General features: G+C 37.3%; 1 protein-coding gene across 1 annotated transcript in view; it reads left to right on the forward strand.

Moving 5' to 3' along the window:
- Window positions 1-7,300: 7,300 nt before the first annotated feature.
- parp4 (poly (ADP-ribose) polymerase family, member 4) overlaps window positions 7,301-18,962 on the forward strand; it is a 131,527-nt gene continuing 119,865 nt past the window's right edge. Inside the window, exons 1-2 of the mRNA XM_062061526.1 lie at window positions 7,301-7,346; window positions 9,675-9,802. Of these exons, the coding sequence (XP_061917510.1) occupies window positions 9,677-9,802 (126 nt within the window). The 5' untranslated portion in view covers window positions 7,301-7,346; window positions 9,675-9,676. The remainder of the gene's footprint in view (window positions 7,347-9,674; window positions 9,803-18,962) is intronic.

Genomic DNA, 18,962 nt, shown 5'->3' on the forward strand with positions numbered 1-18,962 from the left:
AATATCGGGAGGTGGGGGGTGGGGGGTGATTGGGGGAGGGGGGCATGGTTGGGGGGGTGGTTATTTACAGCTAGAATTCACCAACTTGAGTATTTCATATATATATATATATATATATATATATATATATATATATATATATATATATATATATATATATATATATATATATATATATATATATATATGTATGAAATACATGACTTTCAGTGAATTCTAGCTATATATATATATATTTATTTTATTTACATAAAAGAAATACTTGAATTTCAGTGTTCCGGTGGCTATCCATTAGATGGCAGTATTGTCCTGTTTAACTTCTCCGTTCATGATGAGTATATCATTTTGGCCACCGTGTTCAATGGAGAAGTCTGTTCTACATATTTACAGGCAACATACACCTTCCCCTTCGAACTGTCCTGGATGAACTGAAATTCTTGTTTCCATTCGTTTTGGAACTTGCAAGCGTATTTCTTCATCTTGCTCGTCGACGGCGTCGCCATGTCTGTAATTTCCTCGTTCTTCTGCTTGTCTCCTTTTTGTGTGCGCAGTTGTGCACTCTACTCTCGAAAAGCCCTAGATGTTATGACGTCATTGGGCAGGCAAGCTGTTTATATTGTGGGAAAGCGGACGTGAGAACAGGCTGTCCCCACTCAGTCTCAGGTCCGCATTGAGCTGGAGGGGGCGTGGCCTCCAGCTCCGGCTGAATACCGGGAGTTTGTCGGGAGAAAATCTCTGCCGGGAGGTTGTCGGGAGAGGCGCTGAATACCGGGATTCTCCCGCTAAAAACGGGAGGGTTGGCAAGTATGCCTCATCCTTCACTTCATAAGGTCCAAATAGGTCCACTGTTGTGTACTCAAAGGGATTAGCTGGTGTTATACGCTCAGGTGGAAGGTCACTCATGATATGCTGGCATCTTTTAGCTCTGGCTTTTCTGCATGCAACACAGTTGTCCACAATCTTTTGAGCCACTTTACGACCTTTTACCACCCATGCCTTCTTTCTCATCCGAAGGAGTGTTTCTGCAATCTCTTCATGGTTGGCATTGTGTGCTTTTTGGGAAAGGAGAGTGGATACCCACGCATCATAAGGTATGATTGGCACTGCTGATTTTTCTCCATTAAAAATCTGACACTTTCCTCCACAGAGCAAAAGTCCAGTCTGTTCCTCTCTGAACACAGCAAGTCTATTCAGTGTGGTGTCCTGAAAGGTTATGCCTACTTGGGCTGCAAGAAAAAGATCCCTGAGCACATCTTCACACTCGATGGCAGTGACTTCTGCTTGCTTGCACATTTGTGGTGATGTTTCCTGATATTTTAGCTTACTTGAGGCTGAGCGTCAAATGTATTGTACATACAAATTATTTTTTTTGTTTTTGTTTTTTTTACATACAAATTCACATATACTCACATACATACATACACACATACATAGGTACCTACGCTCCCACATACATATACAAATACAGTACATATTTACATACTCAAAGTTCGTACATCCACATGTACATTCATTATACAAACATACACATACTGTACATATACATTCACTGTACAAACATACATATACACATACTGTACATATACATTCACTGTACAAACATACATATACACATACTGTACATATACATTCACTGTACAAACATACACTTACACATACTGTACATTTACATTCACTGTACAAACACACATATACACATACTGTACATATACACTCACTGTACAAACACACATACACATTCTGTACATATACAAGTACATATGCACACATACACTCATGCATATAATCACGTTTCATCAAACATATATTTACGTTGTTGCCCTAGGGTAAACTGGGTATAACACATGGCACTCTGACAAAGCTTAACCTATTTTTACTATAACAATCTACAAGGTTAATGTAGGTTGCTTCTCTTTCTTCCCCTCCATTTTTCTGCATTCTTTCGTATCTCAAGTTATCATTACGTATATGTATTGTTGCATTTGAACAATTGTATTGTTGATAATAAAGGTAAAGTATTGGTATTGTTCATTATCAATAGCGCTATTTCTATTGGTATTCATATTCCTCCTTTTGTAGTGTAATAATGCTCATTGTCATTTCTATATTATTTTTTATTTTCGCTAACTGCTTATTTGCGTTTACTTTTACCATCATATTTGTACATGTCGTATTTGCTGATGTTGCTCTATTGTTGTTGTTGTTGTGTTTGCTGTTGTTGTTTTTGTCTCTCTGTCTAATCCCCCTCTTGTCCCCACAATTTCCCCCTCTGTCTTCCTTTTTTTCTCTTTCTATCCCCTCCTGCTCCGGCCCGGCTGCACCAAATGATAATATAAATACATTTAATAAAGTCAAATACAAATAAGGCAACAAGAGAAGTATCCTACACTTCTCTTTTGTTAAGTAAATCTGAACAGCCGATATGGGCATCTACATCTACTATATGATTTGCCTGAGAAGCTGGGCAGGACAAAAACAATTTTTTTATAAAAATAAAAATGAAAAAAACAGTACAAAAAGCAGCGCCAGGGGGTTATAAATTCAAAGTAACTAAAATAGAATGCAAAAAAAAAATATATATATATATATATATAAAATAAACAAAGTGCAAAGCCATAGGCTCACTCAATTTCAGTAAATAACTTAAATTTGGAACATAGCATCATCGTTTTCACAGCTTTTAGGTTGTTAGAGGTAGAGAGTGTTTTAATGTAGAGTTCTAATTATTTTTTAAAGGCACAAAAGACTGGTCGGGTGTTGAGAAACTTAAATTTATGAATATACAACTTGGTCTACGATAGTTGATTTTACCGTGCATTATTGTAAATGGAATAACTATTGTACTTTATTTTCTACAGTAAAATTTTAGTGACAGGTGCCAGTTTCGTTTTTTTACCGTAAAATCTACGATTGTTGATTTTACCGTGCATTACTGGTAATGGAATGACTTTTCTACTTGAACTTTTACGGTAAAATTCTAGCGACAGATGCCAGTTTTGTTTTATACCGTAAAATCTACGCTCTTTGTTATTAGGGTGAATTATTGTAAATGGGAAAAAAATGGTCCTATGTTATGTTATGTTATTTTCATTTGTTATACTGTATGTTATATGTTATGTTATATTCCTATACTTCTTCTTCTTTTTTTTTAAAGATAATACAATTTAAAAGAAGAATTTTAAAAATGAATATTACATTTTAAAAAAGTGGTCCCATACTTTTATTTAAAAATGATAATGATGAAATAAAAATACAAATACAACAAAAATCATTCAAAAGTTAATGGAAAAAACAATCTTACTTTTATTTTTACGATAAAATTCTGGCAACTGAGCCACCAGTTTTTTACCTTGTTAAGATTTGTTAATCACTCGTTCTGATAAAAATACTGCTTAGAGTTCGACCTAACCTTACAAGTGTCATGCTACATTTACATGATACATATTGTATATATACAGTATATAGATCCAGGATGCCCTATATGATACATGGGCGTAGTCTCCAGTTATTCCGTTTCTACAAACGTACTTTATTTCTGTAAAAGCAGCATTTTCCAGTAACAAAATATGTTCAGAATTTTATTTTTTTATTTTTTAGGAATAAAACTCACCTCTTCTTGGGTGCAACTCCAAGTTGGACATGCTGAGTCAGCACTCGCAGTCCTCCTTTTCACGGGCACAAGTTGGACATTAAACTTTGAGACACTTGTGATTTAGGGCTATATAAATAAACATTGATTGATTGATTGAAACAAGACGAGTTAATGTGAAAACGAGCGGCGGGGTCAACAAGTAGAGCAGAAAAATAGGCCCTGGAAAGGCTGATCACAGATTTGCTGATGTGTAAACCTAACCAGGAAGCAACACGTCTTCGTTATTTGTTTACTGATCCGGTGCTGAAAAGTCAACAAGCGACGGGGTTTAATTGTCGCCTTGCAGCCGGATCGGAGAATTGCACTCAAATATGTCCTCCCGTCTGCTCGTCGGAGGATGTTTGTGGCGGAAAAAGTCGTGTCTGCTGCAGGAAATGTGATTCATCATTCAGTATTTGCAGGAACAATATCGCTTGAATGTAAGGCCACCCCTCCCCCTATACACGGGGGGGGGGGGGGGGCTAAATCTTGAAACATACAGATAAATAATAGATAAATAAATAAACATTCCCTTCAGGGTGGGGGGAGGACTTTGCCCCCCAGAAGAATTTAACAACAAGTTTCAAACAGCCCCTTTATTGCAGTGCTTGGGGGGCGTGAGCGCATATTTTGACACATACAGATAAATAAAAGATAAAGCTAGGCTTCAGCAATAATAACAATAATAATAATAATAATAGATTTTATTTGTAAAAAGCACTTTACATTGAGTAAACAACCTCAAAGTGCTACAGTGTATTTAAAAATAAAAAGATAATTAAAAATTAAAAAATTAAAATAAAAACTAGAACAGCCAAATAGCTAAAATTAGTATGCATATATCTAAAAAAAAGGCTTTTTTTTAAAAAGAAGGGTTTTTAAGCCTTTTTTAAAAGCATCCACAGTCTGTGGTGCCCTCAGGTGGTCAGGGAGAGCGTTCCACAGACTGGGAGCGGCGGAGCAGAAAGCCCGGTCTCCCATTGTTCGTAGCTTTGTCCTCGGAGGTTGGAGGAGGTTAGCCTGTCCGGAGCGGAGGTGTCGTGTGGAGGATTTGGGGGTGAGTAGTTCTTTGAGGTAGAGGGGGGCATTTCCATGGAGGCACTGGTGGGTTTGTAGGGAGACTTTGGATTCAAACCTGAGTGGAACAGGAAGCCAGTGAAGGGATTTGAGAGTTGGTGTGATATGGTTATATTGCATCAGCACTTCCTGCGACCCCGAAAGGGACAAGCGGTAGACAATGGATGGAAAAACATTCACGTCGAGGGGGGGGGGGGGGGGGGGCGTGAAAAATTATTGCACCCTAGAAAAATGTAACTGAGAGCAAGTTTCAAACAGCCCCTTTATTGCAGTGCTTCTTGAATAGTAGGGTGGACATCTCTTGAGGGGAGCGTGAGCGCATATCTTGACACATACAGATAATAATATATAAATAAATACACATTCACTTCGGGGGGGGGGGGCGTGAAAAACTGTTGTACCCTAGAAAAATGTAATTGTGAACAACTTTCAAACAGCCCCCTTTATTGCGTGGGAAAAAAATCTGTCCCATGGGGGAGCATGACAGAAAATAATTGAGAACCACTGACCGGGCGTTTTGCGTGAATAAGCACGGGTAAAAAGTTGATTAATGAATGACATGTGAAATTTGACCTCAAACGTATTCCTAGCCCCTTCCTGCTCCTTCGCAGATAAAAAATAAAATGGCAATGATTTGTGCATTGTCCCCTGAGGCGGGCAGGTAAAGGATCGCACTGGGGTGGAAATATGGCAAGATAAGCATAATCATATTCAATTTTTAAATTTTAGTACAAAAATGCATTCAATAAAATCCAAGTTCAATTAGAGACCTATGAAAATAGTTCCCCCTAAAGTGTGATTAAAAAAAGAAAATGCTTAGGGACCCCGATTGAATGACAGGGGCCCACGTGGGCGTGGCTACAAGACACATTCAGGCGCATTAGGAAAATCAAACATTTTATAATAGTATTTTTATTAGGTAAGTATGTGGAATGATCTGTATATACTGTGTGTATGTGTTTTATTATGTAGGGACAAAAGTAAGAAAATCAATGAATATTTAAATATAACAGTTGTCAATAATCATTAAAATTACAAACATATATGTGTTCATCAATCAATTAATCACAATTAATTTATAAAGCCCTAAACCACAATGACATCCCCTGGCTGGACAAGGAAAAACTCCAAAAGCCCGAAAAAAGGCTGCAATGGATGCCAAGTGAGTAAATTAATTTGTTTAACGTAAATATACATTATTTATTTCAATACTTTATTCATTATTTATTAATGATTTCATTTTAGCATGGTTTAAATAATTATTTCACAATTGTATTAATTATTTGATGATTTAATTCAGTGGTTCTGAAACTTTTTTTTGACACCAAGTAGCACTTCAGGAAACACTTGTCCCTCCAAGTACCACCATAATGACCAACATTAAAACACAGTAGCGTAGTAGGCCAAAATATTCATTTAAAAAAAATGCACAGGTTTTATTTAACAAGTATATTTGTATATTTTTGGGCACTGTAACATCACACGGAATTTGAACAGTGACACTGTGTTTGAATATTGAATTTGGTTATTATTGGGTGTTACCAATAGATCAGTGGTTCTTAACCTGGGTTCGGTGAGTCGGGCTCAGGGGTTCGGCGGAGGTCAAGACACACCCGACTCATCGTGTAAATAAAAATGTTTCCCTATCGGGCGTATTACGCATACGGCAACAGCAGAAGTCAGACTGATATGCAGGTGTGTAATTTGTTGTAAATTTATGCACTATGTTGGTTTTGTTATTTGAACAAGGTGATGTTCATACACAGTTCATTTTGTGCACCAGTAAAAAAACATGGTAACACTTTGGTATGGGGAACATATTCACCATTAATTAGTTGCTTATTAACATGCAAATTAGTAACATATTGGCTCTTAACTAGTCATTTTTAAGTACTTATTAATGCCTTATTCTGCATGGCCTTATTATAACCCTAACCCTCTAACCCTGGCCCTAACCCTAACCCTAACCAAATAACTCTAAATGAAGTCTTTGTTACTTAGAATATGTTCCCCTAGTGTCCAAAAAACTCTAAATTAAGTCTTTGTGACTTAGAATATGTTCCCCATACTAAAGTGTTAACAAAAACATATAACTTTGTAACATATTATTTTTCACTAAAGAAGGGTTCGGTGAATGCGCATATGAAACTGGTGGGGTTCGGTACCTCCAACAAGGTTAAGAACCACTGCACTAGATAGAGCCCGCGTACTACAGTTTGAGAATCACCGATTTAATATATTATTTAGTCATTTAATTATATATTGATTCATGATTTAATTTATTATTTTATGATTTTGATTATTGTTTTATCATTTAAATCATTTCTATTATTATTTGATTATTTAGTGATTTAATCAATTATTTAATCATTAAATTAATTATAGATTTCATTATTTCATGGTGTAGTGAATTATTTAAAGATTGTTTAAATATTACATGAACGTGTGCTTCGGGAATTCGTCCTGCCTGTCAAACTCCTCCGTCAAAATCAGTAAAGAAAAGCACATCGATGACTCAACTAAACGGGCTGTGGCTTTTTCGGCTTTATTTTGAAATCAAAGCTTTTGCTCTGACATCACCGGAAGTGAAAACAGTTCCTGACCCTCGCCAGCCTGACGGCCTACGCAGACGTGACAGGTCTTGTTGAAACTTCCAATTTTCCTCCTCACGCCTTCACTATTCCTACATTTTGAACTAACTCGTCGTGTACGAACGATGGCGTGCATTTTGTCTTAATGTGTTAACTTAAATTGTCATGGAATTCCCAAACTAAATGGTTATACTGCCACTTCCTGGTTATCTGTTTCTCTGAGTTAGCTAATATTGTGTTTTAGCACGATGTACAAACGTACTAAATATGCATATTTACAGTACTTACATTAGTTAAGTAAGTTAGTGTTTTTGAATACTGGCGTTACTTCAGTGGATTAAATCAGACTGCTGCGCCTTTTATTTACTTCCTTGTTGATGCCATCTGTGTTGGTGTGTTAAAGACTTAATATTGTACCTTTTCCTAGCTGCTTTCTGCTCTGTCACTGATAAATAACAATGGAACAATTCCCCCTTTGGCTCCCTCAGCTTAGTAGTGCTTGAATCCCGGTTGAAAGTAACAATGTTTTTCCAATTAGTTTGTTTTTTAGTACAAAACATGCACCACAGTAAATTCAAGTTTAATTAAAAAAATATAAATGTTTCAGATGAAAAAAAAAGTGTTAAATGTTGTAAAGGGGGAAAGATCCAAATATAATGTTGCTATCTATCAATCAATCTGTCTATTAACTTATGTTTATAAATTTGTACATTTATGAGAGTAATATTATTTAAAAGTATATCCTATCGTATCTAAATACATTTTAAAAAGTGTGTCAAATATGGGGATATGTGTCGCAATAGAGTGATTTGCATATTACCTATATCTTGACACATGCGGAAAAATAAAAAAACATTTACTTCAGGGGGGGAGTGAAAAAAATATGTCCCCTAGGAAAAATGTAACTGTGAGCAAGTTGCAAACAGCTCCTTTGATGCGGTACTTATTAAAATTTAGGTCGTGGGGTATCCGGGGAAGGGGGGGGTTGTGAGAGGAAATTGCGCAATAGTATCAACTTCGGGGGGAGGGGTGAAAAAAATTATGTCCCCTGAGAGGAGCGTGAAAAATAATTGAAAATCACTTTACACGGGGTGTCAATTTATTTATTTATATCGAATTTATTGCAATTCTTATTTCTAATGATTCTCAATCCATTCAAAAAAATCAAAAACGATTTAAATTAAAAACAATTTATATATATATATATATATATATATATATATATATATATATATATATATATATATATATATATATATATATATATATATATATATATATATATATATATATATATAAATATAAATTTGTATATGTATACACACATATATGTACATATAAACACACACATATAAATGCACATATGTATATATATATATAATTTTATACACATACTGTATGTACATATAAACACACACATATAAATGCACATATGTGTATATATATATAATTTATACACATACTGTATGTACATATAAACACATATACACACACTTATATAAATGCACATATATGTATATATATGTATATATACCTTTTTCATACACATGTACATATAAATGCACATATATGTATATATTTAGAATTTTTTATACACAAGTGTACATATAAACACACACATATATATATATATATATATATACACACAAATATAAATGCACATTAATATATATATATATATATATATATATATATATATACGATTTGTATACACATATGTACATATAAACACACATATATACACACACATATAAATGCACATATATACATATATAATTTGTTTATACACATTTACATAGAAACATATATATATATATATATATATACATATATATATATGTTTATTATTATATATATATGTTATATTTATATATATATATATATATATATATATATATATATATATATATATATATATATATATATATGTATACAATTTATATTTTTAAAAAAAAATCTGCCCTGTTCAGCCACTCAGACAAATCATATAGTTGATGTAGATGCTCATATCTGCTGTACACATTTACTTTAGAAAATAGAAGTGTTGGATACTTCTTTTGTTACCTTTTTTGTATTTGACTTTATTGAATGTTTGGGTAGAATTTTATTCAACAAAACCAGTTTTTTTTTAAGTTATATAAAAATGGATTAGAGCTGTTTGTTTATTTTATGGAGGAATATATTTAATCACACAACTGGCACCCAATGTTATTAAAAAGTATTGATTTTGAATCGAGAGTCATTTTGAACCGAGAATCGATTCTGAATTGAATCGAATCATTTGCTGCCCTAGTGTTTACCGCAATGCAGCAGGAAGCGTATCAGAGTATGGCGGCCAATGTCTGTATTGCCTGACGGAATTCGTCTGTCTTCAGGCATGGCCGTGTTCGACGAGTGCTCAGTGCTTTTGGTGCTGAAAGACTTACCGTGCAAAGAGAAGAGGAGTGTGAGGTCGCTGGTGACCGAAAACGGAGGACAAATATGCTTTGCGGTCAACAAGCAGGTAAGCCATATTGTGCAAAATACAGGAAAAACATGCACTATCCAAAAAACATAATAAAAATAAAGAGGTGCACGGCAAAAAGTATACTTAAAGAAAAAGCAAGGCCAGCAACACTCGTGTCCTTCTAATAATTTCAATACAAACTGCGCAATCAAAAATGTCTTCGTCGGTGTGCAATTTTCAACATGAATTGATGCACAATAGTCACAGCTGTGGTCAATCAATTGACATAACCTTCAAAATGAAAGTGCACAAATAGACAAAATGGAAATTGTACAAAATAAATCAAAGACTCCGTACAGTATCATAGGAAAATAAATAAAGCAATAACAAAAATAATTTGAAAACATTTGAAAAATAAATTAATACAAAAATGTAAAACATTTTTATTGTATTTTATTTTTAATTTTTTTTACACATTTCTTTATTAAACTATTTTTTAACACTTTTTAAAATTATTTTTTTATTGCTTTATTTATTTTCCTCTGATACTGTACTGAGTCTTTGATTTATTTTGTAAAATTTTCCATTTTGTCTATTTGTGCATTTTCATATTTGAAGTTGCTCTTGATTTATGTCAATTGATTGACCACAGCCATAATGTGCGCCACAAACCTTGCCTTTTGTTTTAGTAGGCACTTCCTGTTTGGGTCGCTTACCCAGGACACCACGGTACCATTACTTTATTAAACCACAAATATCGTTCATGTTTTTTTTATTGTGTGATGCTGAGAAGCAACATTTTGCACCACTTTTTATTCTTTATTTTTTTAAATTCTTTTTTAATGATTGTCACACACACACTCGGTGTGGTGAAATGTGTCCTCTGCATTTGACCCATCCCCTTGTTCACCCCCTTTTTAATTTATTTAGTTTTATTTTTTGTTATTATTCCACCCCGTTTTTGGTCTGCCTTCTCCACCAACATTTCCCAACCAATTCATATCCAATCAAAAGTAAAAATGTTCAACTCCAGAAAACGTGGGCCTGCATCCAAATTGCCAGAACAAAAACCTCCTATCTTTCTGCCACTTTTTTCCCCACTGAAAATTAATATACTTTTTTTTCCCCGAATACCTCACACTCAGGTTGAGTAAATGGTTCCATTTGCTTTTTTGATAAAAATTTGACAAATTAAATTCAAGGAGCTGAATATAGTGTTTTTTAAATCAGGCCCCTTCGTAGGCATCTAAAGGTCCTTCCGTAGATAATGGGGGTCCTAGAGGTAGTTGCCGTGTAGCTCAATGTAAACACTTGAAAAGCTCTCAGTCTCACCAAGTAAATATTTCAAATTTCTAGTCAAAATATCAAAACAAACATAATACAAGTCACAGTCCCCTGAATAGTAATTTTCCTGTGAGACATAAGAACTTGTTTTTAGACAAAAGATCAGGGGTGTCCAAACTTTTTGACCCGGGGGCCTCATTGGGCAAAAAAAAATTAGGCCTGGGGCCAAATACATGTACATAATATGATGGATATGCAATTTATATAATTGGATATTAAGAGTATGTGAAAGCTGATACCAAGCAGCTAAAATGTGCCAAACATGGATAAGTATGGAGGGAGTGTTTTACATTTACCCATCATGCATTCTAACGGGTTTAAATGAGTGTAATTTATAAAAAAAAAGTATGATGTTTGGACTTTTTTCATAATATCCACAATGTTCATCGAGCAGATTGCTGTATGTGTGACGATGTGTGTTGACCTTGTTTTTTACATTTGCATTTATTTCCCTGCATTAATGTTAGCATGCTAATGTTTTGTTCTAACATTTTGGCTCACTTTTCATTTATTTCATTACTTGGCGCCATTTTGGAAGTACACTAAGTGTTCCCTTTTTAACATGTTAATGTTAGTATGCTAATGGTTTGTTTTAGCTCGTCTTGTACATGTAATCCTAAAAATTATGGATTTTGTTACTCGGCATCATCTTGGAAGTATGCTAACTGGTCCTATGTTGGCACGCAAACCTTAGAATGCTAACATCTTTTGTTAGCATTTGAGCTACTTTTGGACATTTTTCATCTAAAATTCATTGATATCGCTACTGGGCACAATCTTACAGATTTGCAAAATGCCAGCAATTGTTGTTCGGTTTACATTTGCATTTATTTCCCTGCATTAATGTTAGCATGCTAACGTTTTGTTCTAACATTTTGGGTCACTTTTCATTTATTTCATTACTTAGCGCCATTTTGGAAGTACACTAACTGTTCCCTTTTCAACATGCTAATGTTAGCATGCTAATGGTTTGTTTTGGCTAATGTTGTACATATAATCCTAAAAATTTGGGATTTTGTTACTCGGCACCATCTTGGAAATATGCTAACTGTTCCTATGTTGGCACACTAACGTTAGAGTGCTAACCTTTTTTTGTTAGCATCTTAGCTACTTTTAGATATTTTTCACCTAAAATTCATTGATTTAGCTTCTGGGCACAATCTTACAGATTAGCAAAATGCCAGAAATTGTTGTTGGGTGCATGGCGTGCATTTATTTCCCTGCATTACTGTCTGCCAGCCAGCGGTGGCAAATTAAACCGGAGCTGTGGAAGTCTGCACAAGCTGCCTGGCTGCAAGCCACCACCTCCTTTAGCCAGAAAGAAAGCCTGGCGAGCCATATACTGCCTCTTCGCGGCCACCAACATGCATCTCCAACAGAAGAATACGCATATTCTTATTTTTTTGCACTAAAATGGGACGTATTGAATTGGGAGCTGCCAGCAATGGTTGCTGGGTGCTAGCTGTGCGACTCCCTGCATTTAGACGAGTTTGATTAAAAAAAAATATATATATGCGTTCGATAAAACATTGTTTGTTTGTTTTTCTTCTTCGTTGGAAGAAAGCAGAAGTTGCAAAGCAAGGTTGGTTGCATAAACAAAGACACTTGCTCTCTAGTAACTGAATGAGCAAAGAAGTGATCACTGGTCAGTGGGCGGGACACGCTAACAGTCAATCAGTGCTATCAGTTTGTTGTCTCGCAGTTGATTCTTTGCATGGAGTGAGAAGAGAAAGTCAATATGAGTGCCTGTTCCATGTCTAGGTTAAAAACAGTAGTAAAGTAAGTTCCATGTCTTGGTTAAAAAACAGTAGTAAAGTATGTTCCCTTTCTTGGTTAAAACAGTAGTAAAGTCTGTTCCATGTCTTGGTTTAAACTAGTAAATTTGGTTCCATGTTTTGGTTAAAAACAGTAGTAAAGTCTATTCCATGTCTTGATTAAAAACAATAGTAAAGTCTATTCCATGTCTTTGTTAAAAACAGTGGTAAAGTCTGTTCCATGTCTTGGTTAAAAACACTAGTATGTCTATTCCATGTCTTGGTTAAAAACAGTAGTAAAGTCTGTTCCATGTCTTTGTTAAAAACAGTAGTAAAGTCTGTTCCATGTCTTGGTTAAAAACAGTAGTAAAGTCTGTTCCATGTCTTGGTTCAAAACAGTAGTAAAGTCTGTTCCATGTCTTGGTTAAAACAGTAGTAAAGTCTGTTCCATGTCTTGGTTATAAACAGTAGTAAAGTTTGCTCCATGTCTTGGTTAAAACAGTAGTAAAGTCTGTTCCATGTTTTGGTTAAAAACAGTAGTAAAGTCTATTCCATGTCTTGGTTAAAAACAGTAGTAAAGTCTGTTCCATGTCTTGATTATAAACAGTAGTAAAGTCTGTTCCATGTCTTGGTTAAAAACAGTAGTAAAGTATGTTCCATGTCTTGGTTATAAACAGTAGTAAAGTCTGTTCCATGTCTTGGTTAAAAAAACAGTGGTAAAGTCTGTTCCATGTCTTGTTTAAAACAGTAGTAAAGTATGTTCCATGTCTCGCTTAAAACAGCAGTAAAGTCTTTTCCATGTCTTGGTTAAAACAGTAGTATAGTTTGTACCATGTCTTGGTTAAAAAGAGTAGTAAAGTCTGTTACATGTCTTGGTTAAAAAGAGTAGTAAAGTCTGTTCCATGTCTCGGTTAAAACAGTACTACAGTTTGTCCATGTCTTGGTTAAAACAGTAGTAAAGTCTGTTCCCTGTCTTGGTTAAAACAGTACTACAGTCTGTCCATGTCTTGGTTAAAACAGTAGTAAAGTCAGTTCTATGTCTTGGTTAAAACAGTAGTAAAGTATGTTCCATGTCTTGCTTAAAACAGTAGTAAAGTCTTTTCCATGTCTTGGTTAAAACAGTAGTATAGTCTGTACCATGTCTTGGTTAAAAAGAGTAGTAAAGTCTGTTCCATGTCTTGGTTAAAAAGAGTAGTAAAGTCTGTTCCATGTCTTGGTTAAAACAGTACTACAGTCTGTCCATGTCTTGGTTAAAACAGCAGTAAAGTCTGTTCCATGTCTTGGTTAAAAACAGTAGTACAGTCTGTTCCATGTCTTGGTTAAAACAGTACTACAGTCTGTCCATGTCTTGGTTAAAACAGCAGTAAAGTCTGTTCCATGTCTTGGTTAAAACAGCAGTAAAGTCTGTTCCATGTCTTGGTTAAAAACAGTAGTACAGTCTGTCCATGTCTTGGTTAAAAACAGTAGTAAAGTCTGTCCATGTCTTGGTTAAAAACAGTAGTACAGTCTGTCCATGTCTTGGTTAAAAAAGTAGTACAGCCTGTTACATGTCTTAGTTATTTGCCAGGTGTGGTTTGATTGAACAAAGAAACGGCGCACCTCCAAAAGCACTTGAATTATTTCCCCTTGAGAACAAATATACCAGGTGTGTGACAGGTGTTTACCCAGTGGTGTGCTGTCAGGGCCAGCAAGGCCTTCTCTGCTGGCCTAACATAACCAGAAATCATGATCATAATCAAAGATAAAAGTAATTTTTAATTTACTTTCCCTAAATATCTAAAAGTATTCATATTCTCTTCATGTCATATTATGCTCCTTCCAGCGCCGTTGTTTTAAGGTTATAGAGTTTTTATCCAATCAGGATTCAGCTATCTTATGTTGCCATGCTGTACCAAATCTGCCTAGAGCAGGGGTCGGCAACCCTTACCACTCAAAGAGACATTTTGACCAGTTTCACAAATTAAAGAAAACAATGGGAGCCACAAAACCCTTTAAAACCCTTTTTTTTTTTGGGGGTGTGGGGGGGCGGGGTTTGGTAGTAGCGGGGGTGTATAATGTAGCCAGGAAGAGTTAGGGCTGCATGGGATTCTGGGTATTTGTTCTGTTGTGTTTATGTTGTGTTACGGTGCAGATGTTCTCCCGAAATGTGTTTGTCATTCTTGTTTGGTGTGGATTCACAGTGTGGCGCATATTTGTAACAGTGTTAAAGTTGTTTTATACGGCCACCATCAGTGTAACCTGTGTGGCTGTTGAGCAAGTATGCCTTGCTGTCACTTACGTGTGAAAGCAGAATCTGCACACAACATGTGATTGGGCTGGCATGCTGTTCGTACAGGTTGTAGTTGGGCGTTAAATGCTGTGCCACCACGGCACGCCCTTATTATTGTTGTTTGGGTGAAGATTGGAGAATATTTGCCCCGGGAGATTTCTGGGATAGGCACTGAAATCCGGAAGTCTCCCGGGAAAACCGGGAGGGTCGGCAAGTATGCGGCCGAGCCGCATCAGAGTGGTCAAAGAGCCGGAGTTGCCGACCCCTGGCCTAGAGCCTTCAGAAACAACAATGCACTGTAAGTGAACGGGCACAAACAGACTGTTGCGATAGCCAATCAGATCACCAGTTGTTGTCAGTAAGGCCTTCTAGATGGCCTAAGGCAGATATATAGTGATGTTATGAGCTAGGTAACATAAGAACTTCATTACCCAGCATGCCACAGTAGCGAAGAGCATGCGCAGTAGCCCCGTTTAGGTTGTGGAATGTAGACATGTAGAGGGATGTTTTTTATGAGCACGCTGTGGAGTAAACTTTTAAGAAGTCAGCCAACACGCCTCGTCTTCATCTTTTATGATTAGACAAGACAACACATATATTTGCAAGGCCATTTTCAAGAAGGATATTTAAAGAGAAACTACATCTTGTGAGACCATGTCGGCCAACCCCGGAAGCTAGCTCAGCTGCCGATGAAATGTGAGTTCAGATATTTTATTTCTTTATTTTTTCACGTTTAATATGTTTTTTGCAACTTAAGTTTTGACAGTACCACATAAGATATGTATTAATTGCTGATGCGGGTTTAATGATTTTTAAATCCATTTTGTACAATGCCCAGTAGTGCGTAAATGTGCTTCTGTATAGTATTTCTCCAGCAATGGTCATGTGGTGACATCAATGATGTTATTTTGAGAGGTACCGTATTTTTCGGACTATACGTCGCTCCAGAGTATACGTCGCACCGGCCGAAAATGCACAATAAAGCAGAAAAAAACGTATACACGTCGCACTGGAGTATAAGTCGCATTTTTGGGGGAAATTTATTTGATAAAATCCAACACCAAGAATAGATATTTGAAAGGCAATTTAAAATAAATAATGAATAGTGAACAACAGGCTGAATAAGTGTACGTTATATGAGGCATAAATAACCAACTGAGAACGTGCCTGGTATGTTAACGTAACATATTATGGTAAGAGTCATTCAAATAACTATAACATATAGAACATGCTATACGTTTACCAAACAATCTGTCACTCCCAATCGCTAAATAACATGAAATCTTCCACCCCGGTGTCGCTCCTGGTATGCCCCGCTAGCGTCCATTCTTTCTGCTGCTCGATCGCCGTTTTCTGCTGCATATTTCACTACGTCCAGCTTGTAATCTGCAGTATATGATTTCCTTTTCGGTGCCATTTTAGTTCAGCCCTTCTCAGTTTTTATAAGTTACCGCCAATGTTGATGTGATCCATTTTAATAGCTCCGGCAGTAGCGTATAGCACAGGGGTCGGCAACCCGCGGCTCCGGAGCCGCATGCGGCTCTTTGACCACTCTAATGCGGCTCAGCTGCATACTTGCCGACCCTCCCGTTTTCCCAGCAGCTTACTTACGATCTCCTTGCCTCTCCTAGAAATCCCTCGATGAAAATATTTTCTGATTTTTACCTTAACAACTGAATTAAGGGCATACCCTGATAGCTCTGCATTTATTGTCCTCTATAGGTTGTACAAACAGCATGCCAGGCAGGTCCCATGTTGTATTGAGCTTGGACTCGTACACATAGAAGACAGCAAGGCATACTTGGTCAACAGCCACACAGTTTACACTGACGGTTGCGGTATAAAACTGTTACGTTACAAATATGCGCCACACTGTGAACCCACACCAAAAAAGAATGACAAACACATTTCTGGAGAACCTGCGCACCGTAACACAACATAAACACAACACAACAAATACCCAGAATGCCATGCAGCCCTGACTCCAAACCCCCCCACACATCAACCCCCCCACCCCCCCACCCCTCCGTGCGTCGGTTGAGGTGGGCGGGGTTTGGTGGTAGCGGAAGAGTCAGGGCTGCTTGGCATTCTGGGTATTTGTTTTGTTGTGTTTATGTTGTGTTACAGTGCGGATGTTCTCCAGAAATGTGTTTGTCATTATTTTTTAGTGTGGTACATATTTGTGCATATTTGTAACGTAACAGTGTTAAAGTTTTTTTCTACGGCCACCGTCAGTGTAAACTGTGTGGTTGTTGAGCAAGTATGCCTTGCTGTCACAGACGTGTGCTAACAGAAGCTGCATTCAACATGTGTGACCAAGCAGGTGCGCTATATTTGCAGACTGTAGAGGGTGCTAAAAGCAGTGCTATCAAGCCTTGCACCTTCAGGAGTCTCCCGGAAAAATTGGGAACGTTGGCAAGTATGACGCTGTCAATCGTCATTCATATAAACCTCGCGGGCCGCGTTAACATTAAGTTGTCATAATAAGGTGCGGGCCGGGGCGTGTGTTTGAGACCCCTGGTTAAAAAATAGCACAAAGCAAAAAAAGCAGTGTTATTTCATTTCAAATTTTCGAAAAAGTAATGTGGCTCCCATTGTTTTTTTTAATTTGTGAAACTTGTCAAAATGGCTCTTTGAGTGGTAAAGGTTGCCGACCCCTGGTATAGCATATAGCAGTTAGCATACCGTGACCCACAATGCACTTCTGCCATGACCCGCCCCCGCCGAATTCTTATTGGTTGGCGTGTGAGTGACGATGGCTGCCATTTGCTTCGTCGCTCACGCGAATGAGATAAATAATATTATTTGATATTTTACGGTATTGTGTTAATAATTTCACACATAAGTCGCTCCGGAGTATACGTCGCACCCACGGCCAAACTATGAAAAAAACTGCGACTTATTGTCCGAAAAATACGGTAATCATTGAAGTCGGACATCACTGAAGGCCTAGGTGGGAAACGCACGGCCCGCCACTGTGTTTACCAGGTGTGTACCAGGTGTGACAGGTTTGTAACAGGTGTGTACCAGGTGTGTGACTGGTGTGTACCAAATGTGTGACAGGTGTGTAACATGTGTGTGACAGGTGTGTGACAGGTGTGTACCAGCTGTGTATCAGCTGTGTACCAGGTGTGTACCAGCTGTGTGACAGGTGTATGACAGGTGTGTGACAGGTGTGTTTGACAGGTGTGTGTGACAGGTGTGTACCAGCTGTGTGACAGGTGTATGACATGTGTGTACCAGGTGTGTACCGGGTGTGTACCAGGTGTGTATCAAGTGTGTCACAGGTGTGTGACTGGTGTGTACCAGGTGTGTAACAGATGTGTACCAAGTGTGTGACAGGTGTGTGACAGGTGTCTGACAGGTGTGTGACAGGTGTGTACCAGCTGTGTATCAGCTGTGTACCAGGTGTGTGACAGGTGTGTTTGACAGGTGTGTACCAGGTGTGTGACTGGTGTGTACCAAATGTGTAACAGGTGTGTAACATGTGTGTGACAGGTGTCTGACAGGTGTGTGACAGGTGTGTTTGACAGGTGTGTGTGTGTGTGACAGGTGTGTACCGGCTGTGTATCAGCTGTGTACCAGGTGTGTAACATGTGTGTGACAGGTGTGTACCAGCTGTGTGACAGGTGTATGACAGGTGTGTGACAGGTGTGTTTGACAGGTGTGTGTGACAGGTGTGTACCAGCTGTGTGACAGGTGTATGACATGTGTGTAACAGGCGTGTACAGGGTGTGTACCGGGTGTGTACTGGGTGGGACAGGTTTGCAACAGGTGTGTACCAGGTGTGTATCAAGTGTGTCACAGGTGTGTGACTGGTGTGTACCAGGTGTGTAACAGATGTGTACCA

Source organism: Entelurus aequoreus, linkage group LG10 (assembly GCF_033978785.1).
Source record: "Entelurus aequoreus isolate RoL-2023_Sb linkage group LG10, RoL_Eaeq_v1.1, whole genome shotgun sequence".
Taxonomy (NCBI): domain Eukaryota; kingdom Metazoa; phylum Chordata; class Actinopteri; order Syngnathiformes; family Syngnathidae; genus Entelurus; species Entelurus aequoreus.